The sequence below is a fragment of the Adiantum capillus-veneris genome, chromosome 7 (genome assembly GCF_014529385.1).
Source record: "Adiantum capillus-veneris isolate H3 chromosome 7, ASM1452938v2, whole genome shotgun sequence".
Classification (NCBI taxonomy): Eukaryota; Viridiplantae; Streptophyta; class Polypodiopsida; order Polypodiales; family Pteridaceae; genus Adiantum; species Adiantum capillus-veneris.
Window position 1 is genome coordinate 169,078,680 of NC_140937.1, and position 26,459 is coordinate 169,105,138.

At 44.3% G+C, this 26,459-nt stretch overlaps 1 protein-coding gene across 1 annotated transcript; it reads right to left on the reverse strand.

The window, feature by feature from the left end:
• Positions 1–774: 774 nt before the first annotated feature.
• Positions 775–25,623, reverse strand: LOC147455027 (protein S-acyltransferase 24-like). The gene is made up of 13 exons (XM_086516896.1): positions 25,276–25,623; positions 6,036–6,176; positions 3,992–4,104; positions 3,795–3,874; positions 3,528–3,691; positions 3,310–3,448; positions 3,116–3,215; positions 2,787–2,838; positions 2,611–2,688; positions 2,444–2,542; positions 1,629–1,707; positions 1,403–1,551; positions 775–1,324 (listed from the first exon to the last, which is right to left on the reverse strand). Exons 1-13 carry the CDS (start codon positions 25,513–25,515, stop codon positions 1,076–1,078), a joined length of 1,683 nt encoding a protein of 560 aa, XP_086373022.1. The 5' UTR covers positions 25,516–25,623; the 3' UTR covers positions 775–1,075.
• Between the last annotated feature and the right edge of the window lie 836 nt (positions 25,624–26,459).

Genomic DNA, 26,459 nt, shown 5'->3' on the forward strand with positions numbered 1-26,459 from the left:
AAAATAATTTACCCTTCTGCGTAGCGACATTCAACATATATTTATATCAGCCTCTTCATCAATCCATCCTTATTCCTCCACAAGGATGTGTGTGTGTAGAGAGAGAGAGAGAGAGAGAGAGAGAGAGAGAGAGAGTTTCAAATCAATGAACATTCATATTTTGGCCACACGCGTGATAAACTAGCCTACTAGAAAAATAGGTATATTCATTAAAAAAATCTTATATCCACATCTTTAATCAAGTCAAAATTTATGATTAGTCCAATGTTCAAGTTAATTAAGTATATAGAGGCCTTATGGCTCTCATGGAATGTTCGCAAAGTGCACAAAAATTTTAATGCAAGACTAGCATACTTGAAAACTTCTTTTGGAGGGGGGCTCTGAAATCCAAAAAATGGAAGTAGGCATGTGCATAAGATGATAAAAATCACAATACAGATGTGTGTGTGTGTGTGTGTGTGGAACTCACTAGAATGTGCACGCGTGCATGCATCGATGTGTGTCAGGGTAGTGACCAAGGTGGTCGACCACTCGTGCTCCACCTAACCTTCAATAGGCACAGCTAGTACAAACACCGCAAATCGTGATTGGCTGCTCTTTAATTAGGTGCAGGAAATGTTCTCTGTTTCTGACTTTCAGATGGGCTCAACTTGGATAGCTAGAGATAGATGCGATACTACGCACCCGGGTTCAGAGTGATTAACACCTAGAGTACCAATTCCGAGATAGTTAACAAAGCTACTTGGCAGCACCACTCAAATCACTCCCCACACCAACCAAACAAGAACATAGTTTACTGACCTCCAAGAAAAGTGACACATGATCAGCAGACAAGCCAATGAGGGAATAACATGGAAGTCAATGCTTAGTGAATAACAGGGAAACATGGATTCATCTTTAATTACTGTCCTTTTCTTGTAATTCCTTGCATCACATCAGATAAGAATCATGAGTTGCAGCTTGAAAGAATTGACCTGCCATTGCATTCCTTCTTTCTTCCTTTTGCTCGAAATCAATAGCTCTGCTATAGATGACATTGGCATTACAACCAATATGAATCTACCGACTCTCAAATCTATGCATGCGAAGACAGCTTTGTATCATAGGGATCAGGTGTCACGTTGCACTCTGGACGTGTTGGGTTGAGACAATGCAAATCAAGTGCGGGCAATTCGACATCTTCAGTATAACCTTGGACAAGAAAATCGCTACAGTTCTTGCGACAGCCATTGTCATATGGGTTATAAAAATGGCCATCTGTACCTTTCAAGTACCCATATCGCTTGGCATTGAACGTTTCATTTGTTGTAATATTCCCGGCTATCTACAAACAGAGATTACAACAGTTCATTGCACTTGTAGCAGATGCAATATTCAGAAAACCTTAGTCAGCCTGATTTACCTGTTTCACCTGCTTGATTGTCAACAGTGAAGCCCCACAGAGCATGAAAGCATCTGCCACGAGGGATACCATAGCACCCGTATGATGTATGGCAACATAACTGATCCAAGCTCTTCCTGATAGTTGAGCATTGGTATCCGTACAGAGTCCTGAAATGCAAAGCTATTGCATAACACCCAAATGTACAAAAACATATTTGCAGATGATTGTGATCTAGAGAACATACTCTGAAGTGTTACGATCTCAGCAAGAAGCAATGCTGCAGTCTCTAGGCTGAGAAACACGACGAAGTCCCACTTGTTTCTCTAAAAATCCGACAACAAATAATTAGGAAGAGCACAAACCAAATTACACATTTTATGACTTTACATACAGCTTCACTACTTGCAACTTGGTGAGAAGATAATTGAGAGACTCTGCTAGAGAAATAATTACCCTACCTAGCAAAATTGAAGCCTGGAAGATGATTTGACATGTTTTTAGTACAACTCTATGACAAATTTTCAGGCTCAAAAGCAAAGAAACTACAACTAAGCCACAACTAAAATGGAAGCAGTATACCCCATCAAAGAGAAGTATGTCAACCAAGCCACATTTAAATGAACACCATGTCCTTAATCCTTTAGGAGCAAAGCCCAACAAGGTGCAAATCAGTAAAGAAATTGCTTTACTCTTCTCCAAAAAGCCATGATTTGCCAAAAATAAAAAAATATGCCCAGTCTTTGACAAAGGCAGCAAACAATATCTAGCCCCTAAGTCCGTAAGTTCATAAATTAAAGGAGGCAGATAAAACAGCACACACATTGAGATATACATGCACTCAGGAATTTATGCATGCTAGCTTTGTATTTGGAGTATCAACAGTTTCACCAACTAAGAAGCCTACATGGCTCCTAAAGCAAAATATTTCTGCAATTAGAACCTGCTACCAGATATCACCCTTAACCAAAACTCAACAAAACTACAAAGCTGAGCTCTGCACATCATGGTGGAAATGTATAAGTACTTTGAAGCTCCTATCTGTTTGCAAATTTATCTTACCTTACCAACGCAGTTGGAGATCCAGGGGCAGTGATGATCAAACTGTTCAACACATCTATTGCAGGAAGAGCAGTGTTTGGATCGTACTGGTCGTACAACCTGTTTGGAGATTTGAATATTATTATCACATAATGGAGATTTTCACAAGAAATCAAAAAATGAAGTACCTTGCAGGTTGGGCATAATTGAGACCAATGTCCAGCCCACAGAGCCATATTGCTCAGTCCGTCACTTAATAAGGCTTGCTGTTACTACAAGGCCTTCTCAGTCAAACAAAACACCATGATACATGCTCTGTGTCCGCACTTTGACCCGTGTAGAGAAGTACTGAAGTCGCACTCACCTTGTCATTTTCACCTTGCGTTTGGCTAACGTGAATGAAACCAGGGTCCTTGCTGCCAGATCAAGTGAGCAAAAGCAATAAACAAATGAATAATGATTCACATTTAGACAAGACATAAAGCAGAGAGACATGTCAGGCAAGAATCTCACACATAAGCACACAAGCTCACAAACAAGCCATGAAAGAAAGATGTGCGAAGTTCCACAGCTAAGCTCATGATAAAAGATCTTCAACTATAAACTGCAACGGAAGTCATCCTCAACTCAACTAGAAGGCAACATCAACGATAGTTCAGTGGTGAACATGAAACTTTGATAAAAGCCTATTACCTGCTGCATCTATACAAAAGGAACAGTCCAATTGTTGCAAGAAACACTGCCAACCAAGCCCACACCCCAACAACAGCTGGTATTGTATAAAAACTTGCCGCTGGGAACAAGGCCAATGAAAAAAGTGCAAGGCAATATAAGACGTTGATTGAGCTACAGCATACTCAAATCAAAACCAGTGTTTCGAAACTCACAGATGATAACAGAGTTGATAAATGTGAGTAACAGCGAAATGCTTACAACCCAGAGGACAGGAACTAGTCCTAGCCTTCTCAGCCTCCCAAGATAACTTCCCTCATCTCCTCGATTTTTGAAAATCCTTTTTGCATTAGACTACTGACAAAACAAGATTAGCTTCAAAGGCTCTACATGAGAGCACAATTCAAGGCCAAAAAAGCATAAAATCACTCACAAGAAGAAGAGCCACACGCCTGTTTCCTTTACTTGAGGCGAGCTGTTCAGGAGTGCAGCCTGACTTATCAGCAACAAGAAGGTCTTCCTTTGTACCTGCTTGAACTAGCACGGTGCATGCTTCCAAGTTTCCACCTATAGCAGCCCAGTGCAAGGGAGTGCAGCCTGCACTTTTTCAAATAATGTGAGGCTCATACAATCAGCTTCTGAAGTTGAAAGCCTATCTTTTAAGGCGACTCAAATGCATTAATAGGCGCAAGGAGCATGCCTTCTTTATCGTGGCGACCTCTATCTGCATCCATGAACAGAAGCAGTCTCACACAGTCAGGATGTCCTTTATACGCTGCCCTGGAAATATTGAGGTATGCGACCTAGTTAAAAATAAAGCTCCGTACATCAAAAACCCTTGACCGAACTAAAGCAATAAACAGATAGTTTGCAGATATATATTAGCTGAGACTCTACCAGTGAAGAGGGCTTCGCCCATCTGTATCAGGCGCATCAATATCTGCACCCCACTTTGTTCCAATATGATATAAGAGAGCTGTCTGTCCATATTGAGCTGCTACATGAGTTGCCTGAACCGAAACTACAGAATTTTTATGAGAAGATCCAAACTCCTGTTAGATTTTCAAAATGTGTGACCCAGGGAAATGGATTGTAAAACAAGGGGTGAAACTTTGCAAATAACTATAAATATCCGCGGATTTCTTGAAACGTGTCTATGCACAAAAATTATGTGGCTTCAAAAACAAACATGCAGAAATACTTCTGCATACTCAATTGCTTACATCCCGTAAGTTCAATGTTGCAGCAGATATAATTCACAGCTATTCAGCAACAAGGAGATGCAGAACTGGTGCCACTGAAGAAACATTTTTGGACATGATTAAACGCTCTCACAAAGAATTTAAAAGCCAAAAACAAGCATTCATTACTCTCCCTTCGTCGATCGCTCATGAGGCACAACGGGAATAAAACCATAAAATTGGCTCAGATACCTAAATGCTGACTACATAGTATCTTGAAACAACATGATGTGGACACTGGACAAAGAACGATTCTGAAAGTACGTCAAGCATTGAGTGGCCGCAGTGGCCAATCTAAAATGACAGAACAACCTCCCGCTGATCATTTAATGTACTTGCTTTTGATGTGAAGGCCGAAGTTGGTAAGTCAAACATCCTAAAAATGGGTAAGAAGGCTGGAGTATGAGGTCTTCTAAATTCTACGCTTCAAAATCCTGTACCGTTCGACCTGTCAAAATGCAAGTAAGGAGTATAATGGATGTTTCCAAGGCACTTGGCTAGGGATAATTCTCCTTTTGCCTTTCTTGTACAACGCTATAATTTTTTGTCATTCTACCACCTGAAGGCAACAAATTGTTAAAGCAAGAATCGTAGACAGTCAAGGGACTGGCAGAAACAAAAAAAACTGCAACAGATGAGGCAAACTGGACAGAATAAGAGTGACTGTAAGAGCATGCATGTGTGCGTTAGTGAGGATTGCCTGTACAAGGCCAATGTAGGTGTGCCAGATCATTCAGAGGGGAAGCAAGAAAATTGAATGCATGGCACCAAGTGGATAAAGATGTGTCATGTAAATAATGGTGAAAAAGCTTCTCTGCATAGATTCAGAGCCAAGTAACCAGGTTTAGAAACTAGTGGCATGTCGGCAGGGTTAATCTTCCATTGCAGGGAGCAAGCAAAGAACACCACAAGACAGGTAGCTGCGAATCAGCACAGATAAGGAATAGAGATATACAGATGATTATAGGAAAGAAAGAGGCATCTAATAAGGGCCAATACAGAGGAAGAGGCCAAAAATTCCATTATGCTTCCTTGGTCACTTCCTATTGACAAATCAAATGGTATATTAAACATTTGATGCTGGAACTAAAGTTTTAATGCAAAAACCAAAAACCTCGAGTAAAAGGCGAACAAATATCCACATGTTGAGTTCTAAAAATTGTAGGCTAGGCCAAAATACCAACAAATATATTGCTGTCATAAGAGTGCAAAACATTACACACAACTTCCTTTCAGGCCCAGAAATTTGTTTCCTCATTCCAAGCTCCCAAGGTACTTACTTAGTCAGTTCTCAGTTTCCTAATAAATCTCTGCATGAGTTGTAAAAATCGTAAATAAACTCATCAATGAGTGCAAGACATAATAGTCACACAAAACTTCCTTTCAGCCCTTGAAACTTGTTTGCTCATTCCAGGCTTTCATGTGTTTCCATAGCCGTTTTTCCTAACCAATTTATCACAAGGAGTCATCATTTCCAGCACAGGGACATCACTAAAACTGCCTTTGGAACAACTCTTGAGTTACGCCAAAGCAATCGTTTGCTGTCATAAAAAAATATATGGGAAGTGATTTACAGGTAGTCTAAAACACCGAAAGCACGTAATACAGCTGTTTCCTAATACTATCAAAATGCGATTAGATGACAAGATCATAGGGCCCTCAGAGTGCCAAAAGCAGAAAAATTACATAGAAAATTGTACCCGATAACCATGAGAGTCCACCCACTCACGCCGAGCACCATTTTGCAGCAAAAGCTCAGCGATTGGGATGGAACCAGAGACAGCTGCCCAGTGCAATGCGGTTTGCTCACTTAGATCCCGTGCATTCACGTCTGCTCCGTGCTGTTCAAATGACCACATTAAAAAAACGAAACTTATAAGCTAGACTCTGTGTGTGCATGCATGAGAGAGAAATGAAATGAAATGTTATATTAACATCTTCAAAAGGACAAAATGACCTATGAGACCAGAGCATTACAATGTGGTGAATCTGATACAAAGTCAGAATAACAAAATGAAATGACAAAATGATAAATTGATAAAATAAAAGTACTATGGGATCCTAAACTGGTAGGCGTGAACTAAGCAGCTATCTGGGGTAGCTAAATCCAGCATCGGGACTCGCTGGCGGATCTCATCAATCTCCTCCATGGACAGCAGTCTGACCGGGTGTCGTGCATGTCGGCGCAAAGTGATCCGAATCCTCTCATGTAGCCTCCGTCGATGCTGTGTAGTCTTCCGCAGTCGTGGGTGTCTCGATTTCCCCAGCTCAGTCGCTCGATCGATCAATGTACCTCTGGTGTGAGGCGACAAGATCTGTTGTGGTAGTAGCTCCTTTGGGTGTCCAGTGTCTGCTCTAAAGAAGTCTGTGATGTGTCTCTGAGACTGGCTAGCCTCTCCTCTCATCAGGCTCTCTCTGTGTCTACGCAGCTCGAGCAGAAACAAACCCAGGCATCTCTGATCCTCGTACCTCATGACTCTGGAGAGTGGTCCAAAGCCCTCTCTGAACAAGCAGTGGAAGCGGCCTCGTACCTCGTAGTAGACGGGGTAGTGGCATGTGTAGTGTAACTCTGTCTCAGGCTCCATGTCACAGAGGGTGCATGTCCTGGCCTCTGTTGGCACTCCACTGTATCTCCCAGTCTCGATCCGCAGCTAGTGTGAGGATATGCGTATCTGGTCAATAGCACATCGTATCCCATGAGACAAGTGAATGTCCATGTATCTCTGCCTCGTCACAAAACCGTCCGTCGTAAGCTGGAGAAGATGCTCTCTGTAGAAAGGCATCTTCGTGCTCAGCTCCTATGCTGGTTGTACCCAGTCCTCTTGGTGTCTAGCTGAGTCAGGTCCTAGTGGATGAGCCTGGTGGTCTCGGACTGTGTAAGAGTCAGAGAGGGTGCATCCAGGGAGTACTGGAAGGGGGGCAATATATCTATAGTTGTAAGGTGCAGCGGAAGTGAATGTTAAACTTTGCTCAAGATGAGTGCTCCGAACTATGCTCAAGGTTCCTTTTACTTACGGAAGGGAGAGCCTTCCGTTCCTTTAGTGAGAGAGTGCAATGGACACAAACAAAGTGGTGAACACTGTGAATGAAGGTGCTGAGACTGAGAGATAGAGAGAGAAGAATACGACACCAGAATGTTGTCAAACCCTCCTCCGAAGGCCCCACTCTCTATGGCGAGAGCGGTCTACTATTGATTGCACAAATCTCTACAATGCTATGGACTTGGCGACGATGTCAACGACGACAAAACAGGCTGAAATCTGAAAACGCTAATGGCTGAAATCTGCAAATCTTTATCTGCTGAATTCTGACTCTATGTCGGTGACGATGTCGATGGCGACGATGCGACGACGACGCACTGAAAACGCAGATGCTGAAATCTGTGTTTTCCGGGCTGAAACTGCAAACTACACTGGATCTGACCGTGCGGCGAGGATCTGCTGCGGGAAGGTGAGATCTGCGAGGCTCAGGACTTTACTGCGATGTCTGACGCGATGAATCTGCAAAATGCCGAGGCTGATCTGCAAACCAAAAACGCTAGGGCTTAATTTGGGATTGTTGCAAAAACGCTAGGCTCCTGCTGTCGCCGGGTTGGCCTGTAATTGCAAAACGCTAGGCTGGTTCTGCAGTTGAAGAAAAACTCGCTATTCTTGGCTGAAAACACTGAGTCTTCTTGCCGGGGGTCTCTTGCTTGAGAAGGTGCACTGTGGATGTCAGGTCCCTGCTGCCTCCTTTCTGCCAGAAAGTGCTAGCGCTAGCTTTACTTATATACTTGCTTGCTAAATTTGCCCTACCTAGTTCCCAGCAAAAGTCACTTAAAAATAATAAGTGAAAATTGGCTAAAATAGGAAAAATAGGTCTATGCACTGTAAAAATGCTCTTGATGGGTTCTGATAGAAATCGATGATCATGCTGTGTGCAACCAGAGGATATGCATCTAATCTAAGTGTCTGGACATGCACGGTCTGCGAAGAGACTCACAAAAGTGCTTGAACACTTCCTAATCTAATAGAACTGAACCCACGTCAGGAAGTAGCTTGTCCACGTACACATAGGGTTAGATGTGCACATGACATCCCCTCCTTTTCAAAGTGAGGTACTGGTACCGAACTGTATGGCGTCGAGGGAGATCGCCAACAAAGGTCTGCTTCTTTGGGCAACGCCGAAAGCGACACAAAGTCATCTGTAGCTCCTTCAATGCTTCAACTTCGTCTATAGTCATGCGTCTGCCTTCTTCAAGAATCTCCGAGGATAAAAATTCCTGAAACCACTTCCAACACAAAAACATGAACATACCCATTCCATGTAAAGTGACTGGAAAAAGACTATTTCTTTGAAAAAAATGTGCATGCAATGCAGATGAACAAAGTGACGGAGTACCAAACCGTCCATCAAACACACGCAAACAATGGGGTCGAATCGTAACTTTCTGATCTAAATCAATCAACTGTGGCAAAACACAATGGAAATGCCGATACTTGATGCTCAATCCTTCTTTTGTGCTCTTTCGGATGCTGTGTCATGCCAAGGAAGAGACATGAAATGTGAATTCCTTGAATGCAAACATTTCATCTTTTCATGAGTAATCCGCATACATGCGTGCTCATTCAAGAGTGAATCGTGCTCATCGTACAATATGTCATGCCTGTGAAAAGGGATCACATAAGGACGGTGACTAAAATACAGGAAAGCATCACGAATGAAACACTCGAACAATGCGTGCTGACTAATCATTCGTACACATAATACTTCTTGTGGGGGTTCTTTAGGCCTCTACTCGAGAGCCAAGATCCGTACTTCGTGATTGATCGAATCTTCCTGTGGGGGTTCTTTGGCCCTCTCCTCGAGAGCCAAGATCGGGTCTTCGTGATTGATCGAATCTGCAATGAGGTTAGCTTCACTAGAAAAAGTATCAACTAAACCACCATCCTTGTGAACAATCACAGCTTCTTCCTGCAAATCATCATGCTCGTGAATAATCACATCTTGATCATTCAAATCATCATGCTCGTGAATAATCACATCTTGATCATGTAAATCATCATGCTTATCATTATCATGCAAATCATGTGTGTTGAGCTTTGGAGAAGAAAAGACTGAAAGAGTCTCCTTCTCCTGACTCTTTTCAATCTTCGCCTGCACATTAGAAATGAGAGATGAAGAATAAGCAACTTGCTCGCGATTCAATTCTGTTTTTCTTTTTGTGGCCGCCAAGAGTACTTGCTCGAGCTCACACTCTCAGGCTGCTATTTCTTCTTCGTCCGCCAAGCGTGCTTGCTCGCGCTCACGCCCTTAGGCTGCCATTCTTTCTTCGTGTTCACGATCCAAGATTGCCTGCCTTTCTATGTGTCGCGCTTCTTGTTGTAGAATCATGTCCATCACCGATTTGACCAAAGCCTCTATAGGATCTAGTACAATCCTTGGCGTAGATGGGGAAGAGGGAGGGTCAACAAAACCTCCTAGTGGGGAAAATTCTTCTTCACCACTGCCATGCTCATCACCTCCATGCGAAGTATCCATTCCGCTTCAGGTAATGAGCACACACTGAAGTCTTGGGTTCTTAAGTTCACGAGGAACTTGGGTTCTTGTGATTCTTGGGTTCTTGGTGGGTCTTGAGGTTCTTGGGCTCTTGGGTTCTTGGGTTCTTGAGTCCTTGAGTTCTTGAGGTTCTTCTTTAGCTTGCAATCTGTGTTAGAGAAGGATCTTCTCTTACCCGAGCTCTCCTCTTTACTGTGGGCACACCCCTTGGCGGCCTTGCGCTCACACCAAGGTTGCTTTTTCCCACCTCACGTCGATTGGCCGGCCGCTAAGTGCACAGTCCGCTCTCGATGAGTAAAAAGAGAGACAAGGGGAGGTTAAACAAGCCCTTCTTTCTTGGGTTTCCTGTCACTCTTCCAAAACACGATTAGGAATCGACACGCCCAAGAAGACTTGGGTTACGTGCGACCGCAACAAGCAAAAAAAATTCTATGGTTCTTTCCTTGTGTGATATAGAACACTACCAAAGCTTTGATACCAATGTAAGGTGCAGCGGAAGTGAATGTTGAACTTTGCTCAAGATGAGTGCTCCAAACTGTGCTCAAGGTTCCTTTTACTTACGGAAGGGAGAGCCTTCCGTTCCTTAGAGAGTGCAATGGACACAAACAAAGTGGTGAACACTCTGAATGAAGGTGCTGAGACTGAGAGATGGAGAGAGAAGAATACGACACCAGAATGTTGTCAAACCCTCCTCCGAAGGCCCCACTCTCTATGGCGAGAGCAGTCTACTATTGATTGCACAAATCTCTAAAATGCTATGGACTTGCCGACGACGTCGACGACGATGAGGACGACTACGAGACGGGCTGAAATCTGAAAACGCTAATGGCTGAAATCTGTAAATTTTTATCTGCTGAATTCTAACCCTATGTCGGTGACGATGTCGATGGCGACGATGCGACGACGACGTGCTGAAAACGCAGATGCTGAAATCTGCGTTTTTTGGGCTGAAACTGTAAACTACGCTGGATCAAACTGTGCGGCGAGGATCTGCTGCAGGAACGTGAGATCTGCGAGGTTCGGGACTTCAACTGCAATGTCTCCTTGCTAATCTACTACTGATCTATACAATGCCCTACTACTGATCTATACAATGCCATGATCCCCCAAATGAGCTCTGTGGGTACTCCCATCTCCTGTAATCTGCGCATCAATCTAGCTTTGGTTACTATGTCAAACGCTTTGCGGAAGTCCACAAAGCTACAATAGATCCGTCTCCCATGGGATCTGCCCTCCTCGATGATGGCCCTGAGTGTCAAGATATGGTCAAGAGTAGAAAAACCTCTCTTGAACCCTGCCTGCCCAACAACACGCATTCCCTCCCGCTCTGCCCATCTACTCAGCTGCTGCTCAACAATGGATGCGTACAACCGTGCCAATGTGTGTCCAATCATGATAGTGCGATAATTTCCAGGCTCCATAGGGTCTCCTAACTTGAAGATAGGTACAATCGTAAATAGGCTCCAAGTATCATGCAAGCCCTCACATATGGCACGTTTAAATATAACTGCTAGAAGCTCTGCTAGTAGATCTCTGGCATGCATGAAATGCTCAGCCCCTAACCATCATGATCATATGCTCTCCCAATCCTCATCCTGTCAATGGCCTTCTTCACCATCTCAACGGTGAAAAAAACAATGTGTGTGGGCATGGATCGAGGGGGGCGGGAAGGGGCTGCTGTCCAGAAACTGTGTACAAAGATGATGCATACTGACCCCAGGTCTCTATAGAGGTAATGGCCGGGGGACTTCTCATGAAAGAGCCGTCATGCCTCATAAGAGTCCTGACTCAAGAATAGCTGGTATAGAAACTGCTCTAGTCGAGCCAAAAATGCTCTCTTCTTCCGCCGCACTAGGTGTCGGAAGTCAATCTATGACTGTTTGTGAGTGATGTCCCCAAAAGCACTTCCCTCTGAAGTCTGGCTCTAGTCTGACAGCATTCCTCATCATACAAGCTGTTCTGAGGCATGCTCCCAGAACGACGTCTTTGCTCAGGCTGTGTGTGTGGGTATGCCTCTGCTGCTGAATCATGTAATGTCTGTGTCAGTATAGTAGTAAGCTCCTCCCTAGGTCGCCATGGCTCCTCAGTGGATAGGCGTCTGTAAATCCCGTCTATGTATACAAAATCCGTCTCCCGCGTGAAGATGTAGCGAGTAGGGGCTGCTACTCGTGGAATGTGTGCTACACTGAACTGGAAAGAGATGGTCAGCGACACAATAGCATGATCCACTGTCACAAATCAGTGACATGGCATGGCTTGGCTATGGGCAGCAGTACACACACACCCCAGCTGGAAAACAGTCCCGGAAATTCCGCGCAGATGTTGGCTAAGGCTAACGTGGCATTGCTGATGTGGCAGGCCAGTAGTACGGACGCCTGCAAAAAGCGACGCTGTTTGCGGAAATGCCTGGCAGCTTTTGGGCGATAATTTTTGCTATGCTTTTGCTGGCTGCTTTATCCAACGCAAATAGAAAGAGAGACTTTTGCTTTATTCAAGGGCTCAAGAGAGCAATGAGAGAGAAAAGTTGGAGTTGCTTTTTTTTAAGCTTTTGATTTTCAACTTTTGGGACAATTTTTGGGGCTCTGCTTTTGGCATCCCTTGTACCTTTAAATATGTGAGCACGTCACTCACAACTCAGAGCATCTGGACGCAGAGTACGAGTGTGAGCGCCTACCCGTACTTTTGTACTTTGAACTCAGATTAATACAAAAAGAAATAACGAAAGGGCGGCCAGTCAATAACTCTAGGCATGGAACTCCGCCGGACCAATGTTGAATAAATTGTGAATTGTGAACTGTTTTGAAGTGGTCATTTGGTGCTGTCGTGGTAGATTCTTGACTTCGAGTTTCCAAGTCTGTTACAGTGGTATCAGAACACGGCCGATTTCTCTTCTACGGGAAATCCGATCCCAAATTTTTTTCCGCGACACCTATGGCTTCAGGCAAAGATCAGTCGACTCCCTCTGCTTCCGAAGATGCGGGAAGGGATCACAACAAAGATTCCGGCAAGGAGTATGGCCCATCTCGGCCTACTCAGGCAGAGCGTCGAGAGATGGATCGGCACCGCAACATAGATGATGCTTAATTTTGCCAAGGACCCGAATCTCTGGAGGAAGTGCACATGCAATGACAGAAAACCACAACACCACCCCCAAAACCCGTTCTCAAGAAACCTCCTGCTCCCAAGAAGTATTCAGAGAAGGAATTAGAAGAGGTGGTTGATGCACGAATTGCTCAGCTTTTTGACGCGCAAAACAAAGCTAAAAAGCACGGCAAAAAGCAGAAGAAAGGCACTGACTTCCTGGGCTATTTGGGTCGTCAGTCGACATTTGAAAAGGAAAGAAGCATGTTCGATTTGAAGAAGTACCCAGTTCTTCTTCTTCTTCTTCTGACAGTTCTTCTAGCTCATTTGACTCGAGCGAAGAAGACCGAAAAAGCAAAAAGCGAAGCAAGAAGCAACGCTTCGGAGAGGGCAAGAAAAAGGCAAAGAAGTCTAAATCTTGCCCGTGAGTGACAATTCTACAGAGGACTCGTCTATAGACAGTTCAGACTCTGATTGGAGCAACTTTTATGCAAAGAAGAAGAATTTTTACAAAGCCAACCAGTATGACTTTCTGGAAGACAAAAGCAAGAAAGTCCGAGAGTTTAAGAAAGGTGGACAGTCAATTAAATTTGACACGTTTTTGGGATATAGAGATGCTTCGAAGGCTTTGTCTTTTGTACAACAGTTTGACATCGCTTTCGCGGAGGACGTTACTCAGAGAACTCTAAGATTCGGAGAGCTACCTCTTACTTTAAGGGGAATGCTCGAACTTGGTCGTCCACGATTCTATTAAGCAACACTACGCCAGTTAAATGGCTGAAATTCAAGAGGCTTTTTATTTCTTCTTGGCTGACTCGAGAGTATGAACGTGATATACAAACTGCTTGGAACCATCTTCGAATGACCAAGAAAGATACACTGGACGCTTATTGCGAGAGATTATGGAGCTCTTTTCTACCCGCCTCTTCATTTAAGAAGATCTTGTGAGCGGTTTACCTTGGGTCTACCTACAGAGATCCGAGATCACTGCTTGAAACAGAAGTTAGCTTCTGTTCAGGAGTAGATGAGTCATGCAAAACAGGGTTTTTCCATCCACTCTGGCAGTCTGACTTACCCCACCGATGAGATTATGACACAAAGAGCTGAACAGACTTCAACAAATGAAAGTAGAAAGAGAAAGAGCAACTCAGAAAAGAAAGATGCACGACCCAAGCTTACTCCTCAGGAGCGGGCTCACTTCATCAGGGAGGGGAAGTGCTTTAGATGCGGGGAAACGGGACATATTTCCGCGAAGTGCCCTAAAAAGACACAGAAAGGACAGAACTACAAGGACGACGAAAGGCCTCAGAGTTCGAGAGCAGCTGAGGAACGTGGAAGAAAAGGCAAGATGAAAACAGGACTCGTTCCAGATTGCGTGGGTACCGATTCACGCACGATGGATGAGAGTACAGAACTTTGCCGAGCTTGGGGCAAAGTGAAAGACCAAGAAGCCCTGATCTTCTTTGATGGAGGAGCCAAAGCCAACTTCATTTCACCGAAATTGGCGGCGCGGCTCGAGATCACTCCCGATCGAATGGGACCACTTGCGGAGGCTGTTCTAGTGGCACCTGGCAAGGACGTAGCCATTACACCTGTCATTGGCAAACTTCGGTTGCATTGTCAAGGGTATTTGGGGCATGAGGACTTTTACATAATGCCTTTGGAAGGTTGTGATGTTCTCTTCGGAATTCCCTGGTACCACAAGAACAACGCCGTGGTCAAATATCGGGCGAGGAAAGCGACATTAACTACAGAGAAGGGCAGAACCGTCGTACTTGATATAAAACTTAAGGACAAGTTTGTCCCTATTGTATCGGCTTCGGCCATTTCTAAATTAATGAAATCCAGTCTGTTTGTTTACTCGATCTTTATGAAAGAATTGAGTAATGAGGATAGGACAAATATGTCTAAACTTGATAAAGAACGCCAAGATTTTCTCCACTCTAATGCCAATAGCTTCTCAGAGGGCCTGCCAGACGAGTTACCACCTGCTCATCCTGAAGATCATACTATCGATCTGATACGTGGAAGCACACCACCGAACCGGCCACCTTACCATGTGAGCCGAGCACAGCACGAAGAGATTATGAACCAAGTGAAAGACCTCTTGGAAAAGGGTCTGGTCCAGCCTAGTACTTCACCGTATTGCTCTCCAGTGTTGTTGGTTTTGAAGAAAGATCGATCTTGGAGAATGTGCATCGATTATAGAGCTCCCAACAAAATCACCATCAAGAACAGATTTCTGATTCCTAGGATCGATGATATACTCGATAGATTACAGGGAGCCTTGTGTTTTAGCAGGATTGATTTGAAGAGTGGATATCATCAAATCAGAATCGCGCTGGGAGATGTCTACAAGACTGCCTTTCGGAGACTTTTGGGTTATTTGAGTTTTTGGTGATGCCTTTTGCCTTAACCAATGCTCCTACGACATTTGACCAGATGATGGACAGGATTTTTTGAGAGTACAGGCTGTTTGTTGGCACTTTCTTTGACAATATCATTGTTCTCTCCAAGAATGAGGCAGAACATAGAGATCATCTGCTTCAGGTCTTTCAAGCATTACAAGATCACAAGTTAGTGATTAACGCAAAGAAAAGTGAATTTTTCCTACCAGAGATACACTTTTTGGGACACATTGTGTCAGCAGCAAGAGTGCAAATGGATCCGGCCAAGATAGAGACTATCCGTGATTGGCCCGATTTGAAGAATGTCCATGAAGTTAGAAGCTTCTTGGGATGTATTCGTACTACATGCGGTTCATTCGAAAGTTTGCAGAGGTTGCTTCCCCTTTGCATGTTTTGACGCAGAAAGGAGTCCCTTTCTCCTGGGGACCCACAGAGGTGACTGCCTTTCAGACTTTGAAAGAGAAATTGACTACGGAACGTACGAGTCGTACGGTACGGTACGGAACGTACGGAACGTACGGTACGTCGAACGTGGACAACCCTGCCTTCAACAATCTCAAATGGTGCCTTCCCCATCGAAGAGTGTACTGTGTTATTGTAGCCATTGAGTCTTCTGATCTGAGATGTAAGACTTCAATAAATCTAAAACCACTGAATTGGCGATACTACGGACCTTTCCAGATCTCTGAAAAGATCAATGACGTCTCCTTCCGACTAAAACTCCCTGACACTTGGAGGATTCACAATGCATTTCATGTGAGTCTCTTGAAACCTTTTAAAGGTGATGTGCCCGAAGATGGGGAGCCCGATGAGCAACCCGAAGTGGAAGAAAACGAAGAGATCCTTTTTCCTGAACAGATTTTGGCACATAAGGACACAAAGAAGGCGGTTCTTGGTTAAATTCAAGAACTATCCTGCATTGGATGCGAAGTGGATGGAGGAGGAGCACCTAGCGGATACTCCTCAGATTGTGAAACTTTACCTTGAAGCTTTTGGTTTAGCATAGTCTATTCCAAATGAAACCCAAAATTCAACTTGGCCAGAGATCTGGTGCAGTGGGATGCACAAGAGGGGAGTTACTCCACTCCTTTGTCAACAAATGCCTATATTTTAGAATACTAAAGTCACTGATGTCTCTTTGAGCTTCAGGGATACTGAGAGCTGACAGTATTTTGCTTTATGAGTTTATGGAATGGAATTCTTGAATATGAAACCGATTTGTTCTTGACTTCTTTTTTAAGTGCAGGAACTAATAGACGAAATGACTGCAGCATTTTGGTCTAAATGATCTCGAACAGACATGGTTGCAATAGGGGTTAGTCAATCGGGCATCTATGAGGTCCCGACTGGATCTAGATGCAATTGCTAGCTACATTGCCGATAAATCATAGTGTAAGATCCAAATGAATGTTGAATGTGATTTGTCATGTGATGTCTTGTGATGTCAAGTGATGTCATGTGATGTCGTATGATGTGACTGTCGATTGGTACATGTGCTAGATGTGTGTTCCTAGTGCGTCGGTACTAACAGTCAGTGTTTGCTAAGATAGTTTATGGCTTCCGTCTGTTTTGCAGGCGTAATCGAGGACGATTACAATACTTTCAAGAGGGGGGTATGTCACAAATTAGTGATGTGGCATGGCTTAGCTATGGGCAGCAGTACACACACCCCCCAGCTAGAAAACAGTCCCGAAAATTCCGCGCAAATGTTGGCTGAGGCTAACGTGGCATTGCTGACGTGGCAGACCAGCAATATGGACACCCGCAAAAAGCGGCGCTAGTTGCGGAAATGCCTGGCAACTTTTGGGCGATGCTTTTTGCTACGCTTTTGCTGGCTGCTTTATCCCACGCAAATTGAAAGAGAGACTTTTGTTTATTCAAGGGCTCAAGAGAGCTTGAGAGAGAAAAGTTGGAGTTGCTTTTTTTTAAGCTTTTGATTTTCAACTTTTGGGACAGTTTTTGGGGCTCTGCTTTTGGCATCCCTTGTACCTTTAAATATGTGAGCAGGTCACTCACAACTCAGAGCATCTGTACGTAGAGTCTGAGTGTGAGCGCCTGCCCGCACTTTTGTAATTTGAACTCAGCTTAATACAAAAAGAAATACCGAAAGGGGCGCCAGCCTTTGGGGCAATACCTCTAGGCACGGAACTCCGCCAGGCCAATGTTGAATAAATTGTGAACTGTGAACTGTTTTGAAGTGGTTATTTGGTGCTGTTGCGGTAGATTCTTCACTTAGAGTGTCCAAGTTTGTTACATCCACTGCCACCCCCACAAGTCCGCGCCCAACTATGAGATCCTGGATACTAGAGATGAGGCTCGGCTGTGCCATGACATAATCTACCGTGTTGGCTCCATGTCTGTGTAGAAAGCATGTGAAGCCTCCCGCAACAGGAAATCTTTGTAAGCCATTCAAGATGGCCACTCCATGCGTAGTCCCCATGTCTATCAAGTGCCGTCCAGACTCACTATGTTCCCCATCCTGTGATATTCTGGATAGGCCCGTCTCTGCAACATCCAGCTCTCTCAGCATCTCCTCTGAAGTATCATAAAATACCGTCTGATGATGGGCAGTCCTAGCATTGAAGTCCCCTAGAATGATAATGTCACCATCTCTAAAGAATTCCCATATGTCATCATCCAAAATAGAGAAGGGGGACTGTCCTCTGGGTGGTGCATATACTGACGTACTCGGAGGAAAGTAGCAAATGGCAATGTAAAGATATCTGTCAGTCTCTGCTCTCAATCTCACCCACATGTACCTAGCTTGTTCATCCCTACAGGTATATGTATCAATGGCTGCAACTCCTCCCTGAATAACACTGCCACTCCTCGTGAGCCCTGCCCTCTGTGCTCTGATCGTGTCTCCTGTCTACAAACTGTCTCCCATCTGTATCCACTAATGTGAGGCATAGACTACCCAAGGGCCTGATGTGTCTCAGAGTGGAAGGTGATGTATCTCCCGGTAAAACTCTCCTCAAAAGCACCCACATCAAGACGCATAGATCCATTACAATTCCAAATAGCAACTTTGAGTGTGGTCCCATAGGCCTCACACCGTCATGTGTACACAGTTCTTTTTCTTCTTCTTCTGACAGTTCTTCTAGCTCTTCTGATGAGCAAAGAAGACAGAAAAAGGAAAAAGCGAAGCAAAACGAAAAGCTTCGGAAAGGGCAAGTGTCACAAGACGGGCACCACGTGCCAATAGAAAAGAACAGACTCAACAGACTTTTAGCACTTTAATAACAACTGAACTGAAAGAGAGAGACAACACGCGACACGGAGTGGCGGAATTCCATCCTAGAGAGTATTGGCCCCAAACCTTGGCGCCCCTTTCGGTATTTCTTTATATTGCATCAACAGACTCTGCACCTTCTCTAGGAAGCATGCCAGAGAATGAGTCCTAACCTCATATTTGAAGGCCCTTGGCCTGAAAAGCAGTTACAGTGAAAAGCTTCAAACTCAAAAGCTTTCGGTCCAAAAGCAATGCCAAAAAGCTGTCAGCGTAAATCACGAAAATCCGTACAGTTTGCCACGTCAACATGTCGGCGCAATTTTCGAAAATCCGTACACTCCGCCACGTCAACAGTCAGCACGAAATCCAGGCTGTCCGTATAGATTTGCCACGTCATCAGTTGCTTCTGCTTCTTGTGTTGCTTCTACTTCTTCTTATGCTTCTTGTCACAAGACGGGCACCACGTGCCAATAGAAAAGAACAGACTGAACAGACTTTTAGCACTTCAATAACAATTGAACTGAGAGAGAGAGAGAGAGAGAGACGACACGCGACAGAGTGGCGGAATTCCACCCCAGAGAGTATTGGCCCCAAACCTTGGCGCCCCTTTCGGTACTTCTTTATATTGCATCAACACAGTACAAGCCGATACTCCAGACTCTGCACGTTCTCCAGGAAGCATGCCAGAGAATGAGCCCTTAGCACATATTTAGCAATGTCAAAAAGCTGTCAGCGTAAATCACGGAAATCAGTACAGCAGTCAACGTAAAACGCGAAAATCTGTACAACCTGCCACGTCATCATGTCAACGCAATTTTTTGAAATCTGCCACGTCATCAGCAGCTACTGCGATGCTCGTCACTACCCTTGGCACAATGCGCAAGCTTGTCAAGTTGGCTATGGTGATCAACCGCGGGTTTAGGTCTGTGGCTAAGGGTGAGGATGGATCTGCGCATGTGACCCCCGTTGCATTCTGAACCACGTTGCTTGCTCCATCTTCTAGCTCATCTGACTCGAGCAAAGAAGACAGGAAAGGCAAAAAGCGAAGCAAACAGCAAAGCTTCGGAAAGGGCAAGAAAAAGGCAAAGAAGCCTAACTCTCGCCCCGTGGTTAACAATTCTACAGAGGACTCGTCTTCAGATAGTTCAAACTCTGACGACAACAGCTTTTATGCAAAGAAGAAGAATTTTTATAAAGCCAACCAATATGACTTTCTGGAAGACAAAAGCAAGAAAGTCCGAGAGTTTAAGGAAGGTGGACAGTCAATTAAATTTGACACGTTTTCTGGTTATAGAGATGCTTCGAAGGCTTTGTCTTTTATACAGCAGTTTGATATAGCTTTCTCAGGAGGGCGTTACTCAGAGCACTCTAAGATCCGGAGGGCTGCCTCTTACTTTAAGGGGAATGCTTGAACTTAGTGGTCCACACTTCTCTTAAAACAAGACAACGCAAGTTAAATGGCTGAAATTCAAGAGGCTTTTTATTTCTTCTTGGCTGACTCGAGAGTATAAACGCGACATACAAACTACTTGGAACCATCTTTGGATGACCAAGAAGGATACAGTGGGCTTATTGCAAGAGATTCTGGAACTCTTTTCTATCGCCTCTTCATTTAAGAAGATCTCGTTCAAGGAACAGATTGAGCGGTTTACCTTGGGTCTTCCTACAGAGATCCGAGATGACTGCTTGGAACAAATGTCAACTTCCATTCAGGAGTTGATGAGTCATGAGAAACGGGGTTTTGCCATTCACTCAGGCAGCTTGACTTACCCCACAGATGAAATCATGACACAAAGCGCCGAACAGACTTTGACAAATGAAAGTAGAAAGAGGAAGAACAATCCAGAAAAGAAAGAAAAGGATGCACGACCCAAACTTACTCCTCAAGAGAGAGCTCGCTACATCAAGGAGGGTAAGTGCCTTGGATGCGGGGAAACTGGACATATCTCCGCGAAGTGCCCTAGTAAGGCACAGAAAGAACAGAACGACAAGGACGACGAGAGGCCTGAGAGTTCGAGAGAAGCTGAGGACCATGGAAGAAAAGGCAAGATGAAAACAGGACTGGTTCCAGATTGCTTGGGTACTGATCCCAGCATGATGGACGAGAGTACAGAACTTTGCCGAGCTTGGGGCAAAGTAAAAGACCAAGAAGCCTTGATCTTCTTTGATGGAGGAGCCAAGGCCAACTTCATTTCACCAAAATTGGCGGCGCGGCTCGAGATCACTCCTGATCGGATGGGACCACTTGCAGAGGCAGTTCTAGCAGCACCCGACACGAACATAGCCATTACACTTGTCATTGGCAAACTTCGGTTGCATTGTCAGGGGTATTTGGGGCATGAGGACTTTTACATAATGCCTTTAGAAGGTTGTGATGTTCTCTTGAGAATTCCCTGGTACCACAAGAACACAAGCAAAGATTAGTCAACTCCCTCTGCATCCGCACATGCGGGAAGGGATCACAACAAAGATTCACGCGAGGAGTATGGCCCGCCTCGGCCTACTTAGGCGGAGCGTCAAGAGATGAAGCGTCGACAATTGATCGGCGTGGCAACAAAGATGATGCTTAATTTTGCCAAGGACCCGAAATTGGTAAAATATATGAGCAAGACTTCTTTTGAGGAGGTGCACACACAGTGCCACAAGACCACAAAACCACCCCGAAAACCTGCTCTCAAGAAACCAAGAAGTATATAGAGAAAGAATTAGAAGAGGTGGTTGATGCACGAATTGCTCAACTTTTTGACGTGCAAAACAAAGCTAAAAAGCACGACTAAAAGCAGAAGAAAGGCGCTGACTTCCCGGGTTATTTGGGAGGCAAGAAAGCAAAAGAAGCGTGTTCCATTTGAAGGAGTACCCAGTTCTTCTTCTTCTTCTTCTTCTGACAGTTCTTCTAGCTCATTTGACTCGAGCGAAGAAGACAGAAAAGGCAAAAAGCGAAGGAAAAAAGGACTCGTCTACAGACAGTTCGGACTTTGATGACAGCAACTTTTATGCAAAGAAGAAGAATTTTTACAAAGCCAACCAGTATGACCTTTTGGAAGACAAAAGCAAGAAAGTCAGAGAGTTTCAGGAAGGTGGACGGACGGTCAATTAAATTTGACACGTTTTTTGGTTATAGAGATGCTTCGAGGGCTTTGTCTGTTGTACAGCAGTTTGACATCGCTTTCGTGGGAGGGCGTTACTCAGAGCGCTCTAAGATTCGGAGAGTTGCCTCTTACTTTAAGGGGAATGATCGAACTTGGTTGTCCACGCTTCTTTTAAACAAGACTGCGCCAGTTAAATGGCTGAGATTCAAGAGGCTTTTTATTTTTTCTTGGCTCACTCGAGAGTATGAACGCGATATACGAACTGCTTGGAACCATCTTCGGATGACCAAGAAGGATACAGTGGACGCTTATTGCGAGAGATTCTGGAGCTCTTTTCTACCCGCCTCTTCATTTAAGAAGATCTTAAGGAAGAAAATAAGCGGTTTACCTTGGGTCTTCCTACAGAGATCCGAGATCACTACTTGGAACAAAAGTCAGCTTCCATTCAAGAGTTGATGAGTCATGCGAAACGGGGTTTTGCCATTCACTCAGGCAGTTTGACCTACCCCACCGATGAGATCATGACCAAAAAGAGCCGAACAGACTTCGACAAATGAGAGTAGAAAGAGAAAGAGAAACCCAGAAAAGAAAGATGCACGACCCAAACTTACTCCTCGGAGAGGGCTCGCTACATCAAGGAAGGGAAATGCTTTGGATGCGGGGAAACTGGGTATATCTCCGCCAAGTGCCCTAAAACGGAACAGAAAGAACAGAACGACAAGGACGACGAGAGGCCTGAGAGTTCGAGAGCAATTGAGGAACGTGGAAGAAAAGGCAAGATGAAAACAGGATTGGTTCCAGATTGCGTGGGTACCGATCCCACCACGTTGGACGAGAGTACAGAACTTTGCCGAGCTTGGGACAAAGTAAAAGACCAAGAAGCCCTGATCTTCTTTGATGGAGGAGCCAAGGCCAACTTCATTTCACCGAAATTGGCGGCGCGGGTCAAGATCACTCCCGATCGGATGGGACCACTTGCAGAGGCGGTTCTAGCGGAACCCGGCACGAACGTAGCCATTACACCTGTCATTGGCAAACTTTGGTTGCATTGTCAAGGGTATTTGGGGCATGAGGACTTTTACATAATGCCTTTGGAAGGTTGTGATGTTCTCTTGGGAATTCCCTGGTACCACAAGAACAACGTCGTGGTCTACTATCAGGCGAGTAAAGCGACTTTGACAACAAAGAAGGGCAGAACCGGTATGCTCGATGTAAAACTTAAGGGCGAGTCTCTCCCTATTGTATCGGCTTCGCCCATTTCTAAATTAATAAAATCCAGTCTGTTTGTTTACTCGATCTTTTTGAAAGAGTTGAGTGATGAGGATAGGACAAATATGTCTGAACTTGATAAAGAACGCCAAGATTTTCTCCAATCTCACGACGATTGCTTCTCAGAGGGCCTGCCACGCGAGTTACCACCTGCTCGTCTTGAAGATCATACCATTGATCTGATACCTGGAAGCACACCACCGAACCAGCCACCTTACCGTGTGAGCCGAGCCCAGAACAAAGAGATTATGAACCAAGTGAAAGGCCTCTTGGAAAAGGGTCTAGTCCAGCCTAGTACTTCACCGTATTGCTCTCCAGTGTTGTTGGTTTTGAAGAAAGACGGATCTTGGAGAATGTGCATCGATTATAGAGCTCTCAACAAAATCACCATCAAGAACAGATTTCCGATTCCTAGGATCGATGATATACTCAACAAGACACAAGGATCCTCGTGTTTTAGCAGGATTGATTTGAAGAGTGGATATCATCAGATCCGAATCGCGCCGGGAGACGTCTACAAGACAGCCTTTCGGACGACTTTTGGGTTATTTGAGTTTTTGGTGATGCCTTTTGGCCTAACCAATGCTCCTGCGACATTTAACCGGATGATGGACAAGATTTTTCGAGAGTACAAGCTATTTGTTGGCACTTTCTTTGACGATATCATTATTTTCTCCAAGGATGAGACAGAACATAGAGATCATCTGCTTCAAGTCTTTCAGGCATTACGAGATCACAAGTTAGTGATTAATGCGAAGAAAGTAAATTTTTCCTACCAAAGATACACTTTTTGGGACACATTGTCTCAGCAGAGGGAGTGCAGATGGATCCGACCAAGATAGAGACTATCGATGGCTTGACACGTCCGCAGTTTGTGACATTGATGGTCAAACGCCAAGCGACGGCACTATCCATAGACCCAAACAGAGGAGAAATCCGTGATAGAGCATGGTATAGAAATTATTTCCCCCAAGAAATAGACCACGTACTATAAGCTTGGCGAGCAATGCCTTGCTCTACATCTCTAGATCAACAATTCCCAAGCCTCCCTCTTCTCTAGGCAATATAAATGTGTCCAAATGAGCTTGTAGGAGTGTCAATAGAACCATATGAACCACTCCACCGAAAGTTGCATACTAGGCAGCACAAATGGGCCATGACCCCGTCAAGAGTCATGTAGGATGTAGTAAACCAAGCCATCGTAAGAAGGGCCCAATTCACCACAAGTGCTTTACCAACCAACGACAAATGCAAGGAAGACCAATGACAAAGCTTCCTCGTGATAGAATGTAAAACTTGCTCAAATTGTTGCTCATAAGACACATCAATGCCAACATGAAAACCCAAGTATTTGCAAGGCTGTCCTCTAGGCAGCAATGTAAAATTGCCCAGCACACCCCACTGACATCCCCATCAACTCCTACAAGAAAACCAAAAGAATTGTGCCAATTGATGAGTGCACCACTGGCCAAGCAAAGGTAGCTAGAGCATCCCGTAAACTGTCCAAAGTGTGTATGTCATAACGTACAAAGAGGAAAGTGTCATATGCATATTCCTGATCCAACAAATCTGGTGAGCCATCCAAATGCATACCAAGACCTGACAATTGTGGAGTCCTACGATGCAAGAAAAGCGACATAGCCTCAACAAAAAATAGAAACAAGTATGATGTCGTGGGACATCCTGTCGAACTAAGCAAGATAGAGAAAGTCTCCACCCAGTGTGGCCTCTAATAGTGACAACACTGGAAGCAGTACGGTATAACGCAACAACACCTCTAATCCATTGTAAGGGGAAATCCGCCCATCCTCTGTACAATGCCCTCCAAAAAACCCCAATCAGCACTATCAATAAGCCTTCTCAACATCAAGAAGCATGATAGCTACCGGTTCTCAAAATCCCAATCAACACTATCATAAGACTTCTCAAAATCAAGAAGCATGATAGCTACAGGTTGTCCTACTCAACTGCCTCATAAAATGTGAAGAAGATGTCCAAAATACATCAATCCTGCACAAAACCTCTCTCTCTCTCTCTCTCTCTCTCTCTCTCTCTCTCTCTCCCTCTCTCATCTTCTTCTTCTTCTTCTTCTCTCAACAATGAAAGCTGGTAGAACTTCCAAAAGCTCACAATCTATCAACTTCTTTTGAGCTAAAGCGCCAGAAAACTTAAACAGGATATAGACGTATCGACCAAATTTCAATATTCATAAGCAAGGGAAAAAAGCGAGAATGGTGCAACCTCAGTTTTGACACTTTCTGGTACAAGTTCTGCACACCAGCAAGCACAGCGTGGGAGAAAAATGTTCAAAAATGGGAATTACCTCTATGAGGTACTGAGCCGCAGCAGAACGATTGTTGAGGGCAGTCCACTGAAGAGGGAAGTAACCTGCACCGTCGGGGCGGGAAACAGAGAGACCCTGCACTTCCACAAGATGCTGAAGCTTCTCCAGATCGCCATAGGCAGCTGCCGTGAAGAGATCATGGGGAAGCGCAGGGCCCCCTCCATCGGCTGCTGTTTTGTGCGGCTGCTCGGAAGAGATCACCTCTATCTCCGACTCCATATCACCACAGTACCGCCTCAGGCGATCCCTTTGACGAAGCTTTGGCAATTATTCTCTGCAGCGTTCTAATTCTTCGTGTCAACATTGAATGACAGTCGCGCCCGGTTTAGGGATCGTTTTAATATATCTAACGAGTAATTTTCTCTCTCTAGTCTAGATAAACGAGTGATAAAATCACGAGGCCTGCCAATAAAAAGGGCACGTCAATATAAGCTGGCTCTCTGCAGCGTTCTAATTCTTCGTGTCAACATTGAATGACAGTCGTGCCCGGTTTAGGGATCGTTTTAATATATCTAACGAGTAATTTTCTCTCTCTAGTCTAGATAAACGAGTGATAAAATCACGAGGCCTGCCATTAAAAAGGGCACGTCAATATAAGCTGGCTTTATCAGTGAGATTGAGGTTTCTTTCTCACAAAACTATTCACGGTGTACAATGAAACTAAGGATTGGAGAGATGATAAAGCAACACACCAATTGATGTTTGAATGAATAAAGGCCGATAAGAAAATAATCTTTGTTTAATGTTCACTATTGGACTTTATGGGGTTCGAGATTAGGTATCATGTTGAAAGCACGTATTATTCAATGTGCTACTACTAGGATCCATCAGAAAGCAAAGTCTTTGGCAAAAGAATGGTAACGAGTTTTGATCTCTATTTTGCAAGTGCTTGCATGGGTAGAGCATATGTCATTAAATCTAATATCTAACCAACCCAAATGATTTTCTCATATTAAACTGATCATTTAATGTGGGATAATAAACGGGAACAAGGGTTAGAATATAGACATGTGCTTACGGATCTATCTCAACACGGGGCCAATGGTAAAGGGGCCCAAATAAGAGATGGTATGTCAAAGAGCAAGGTTAACTAATGGAACTTAAAAGACCTTAGGGTTAGCTTCGTTAAAGACCTCCAATGGTTAGTTTTAAAAGTCCTTTGA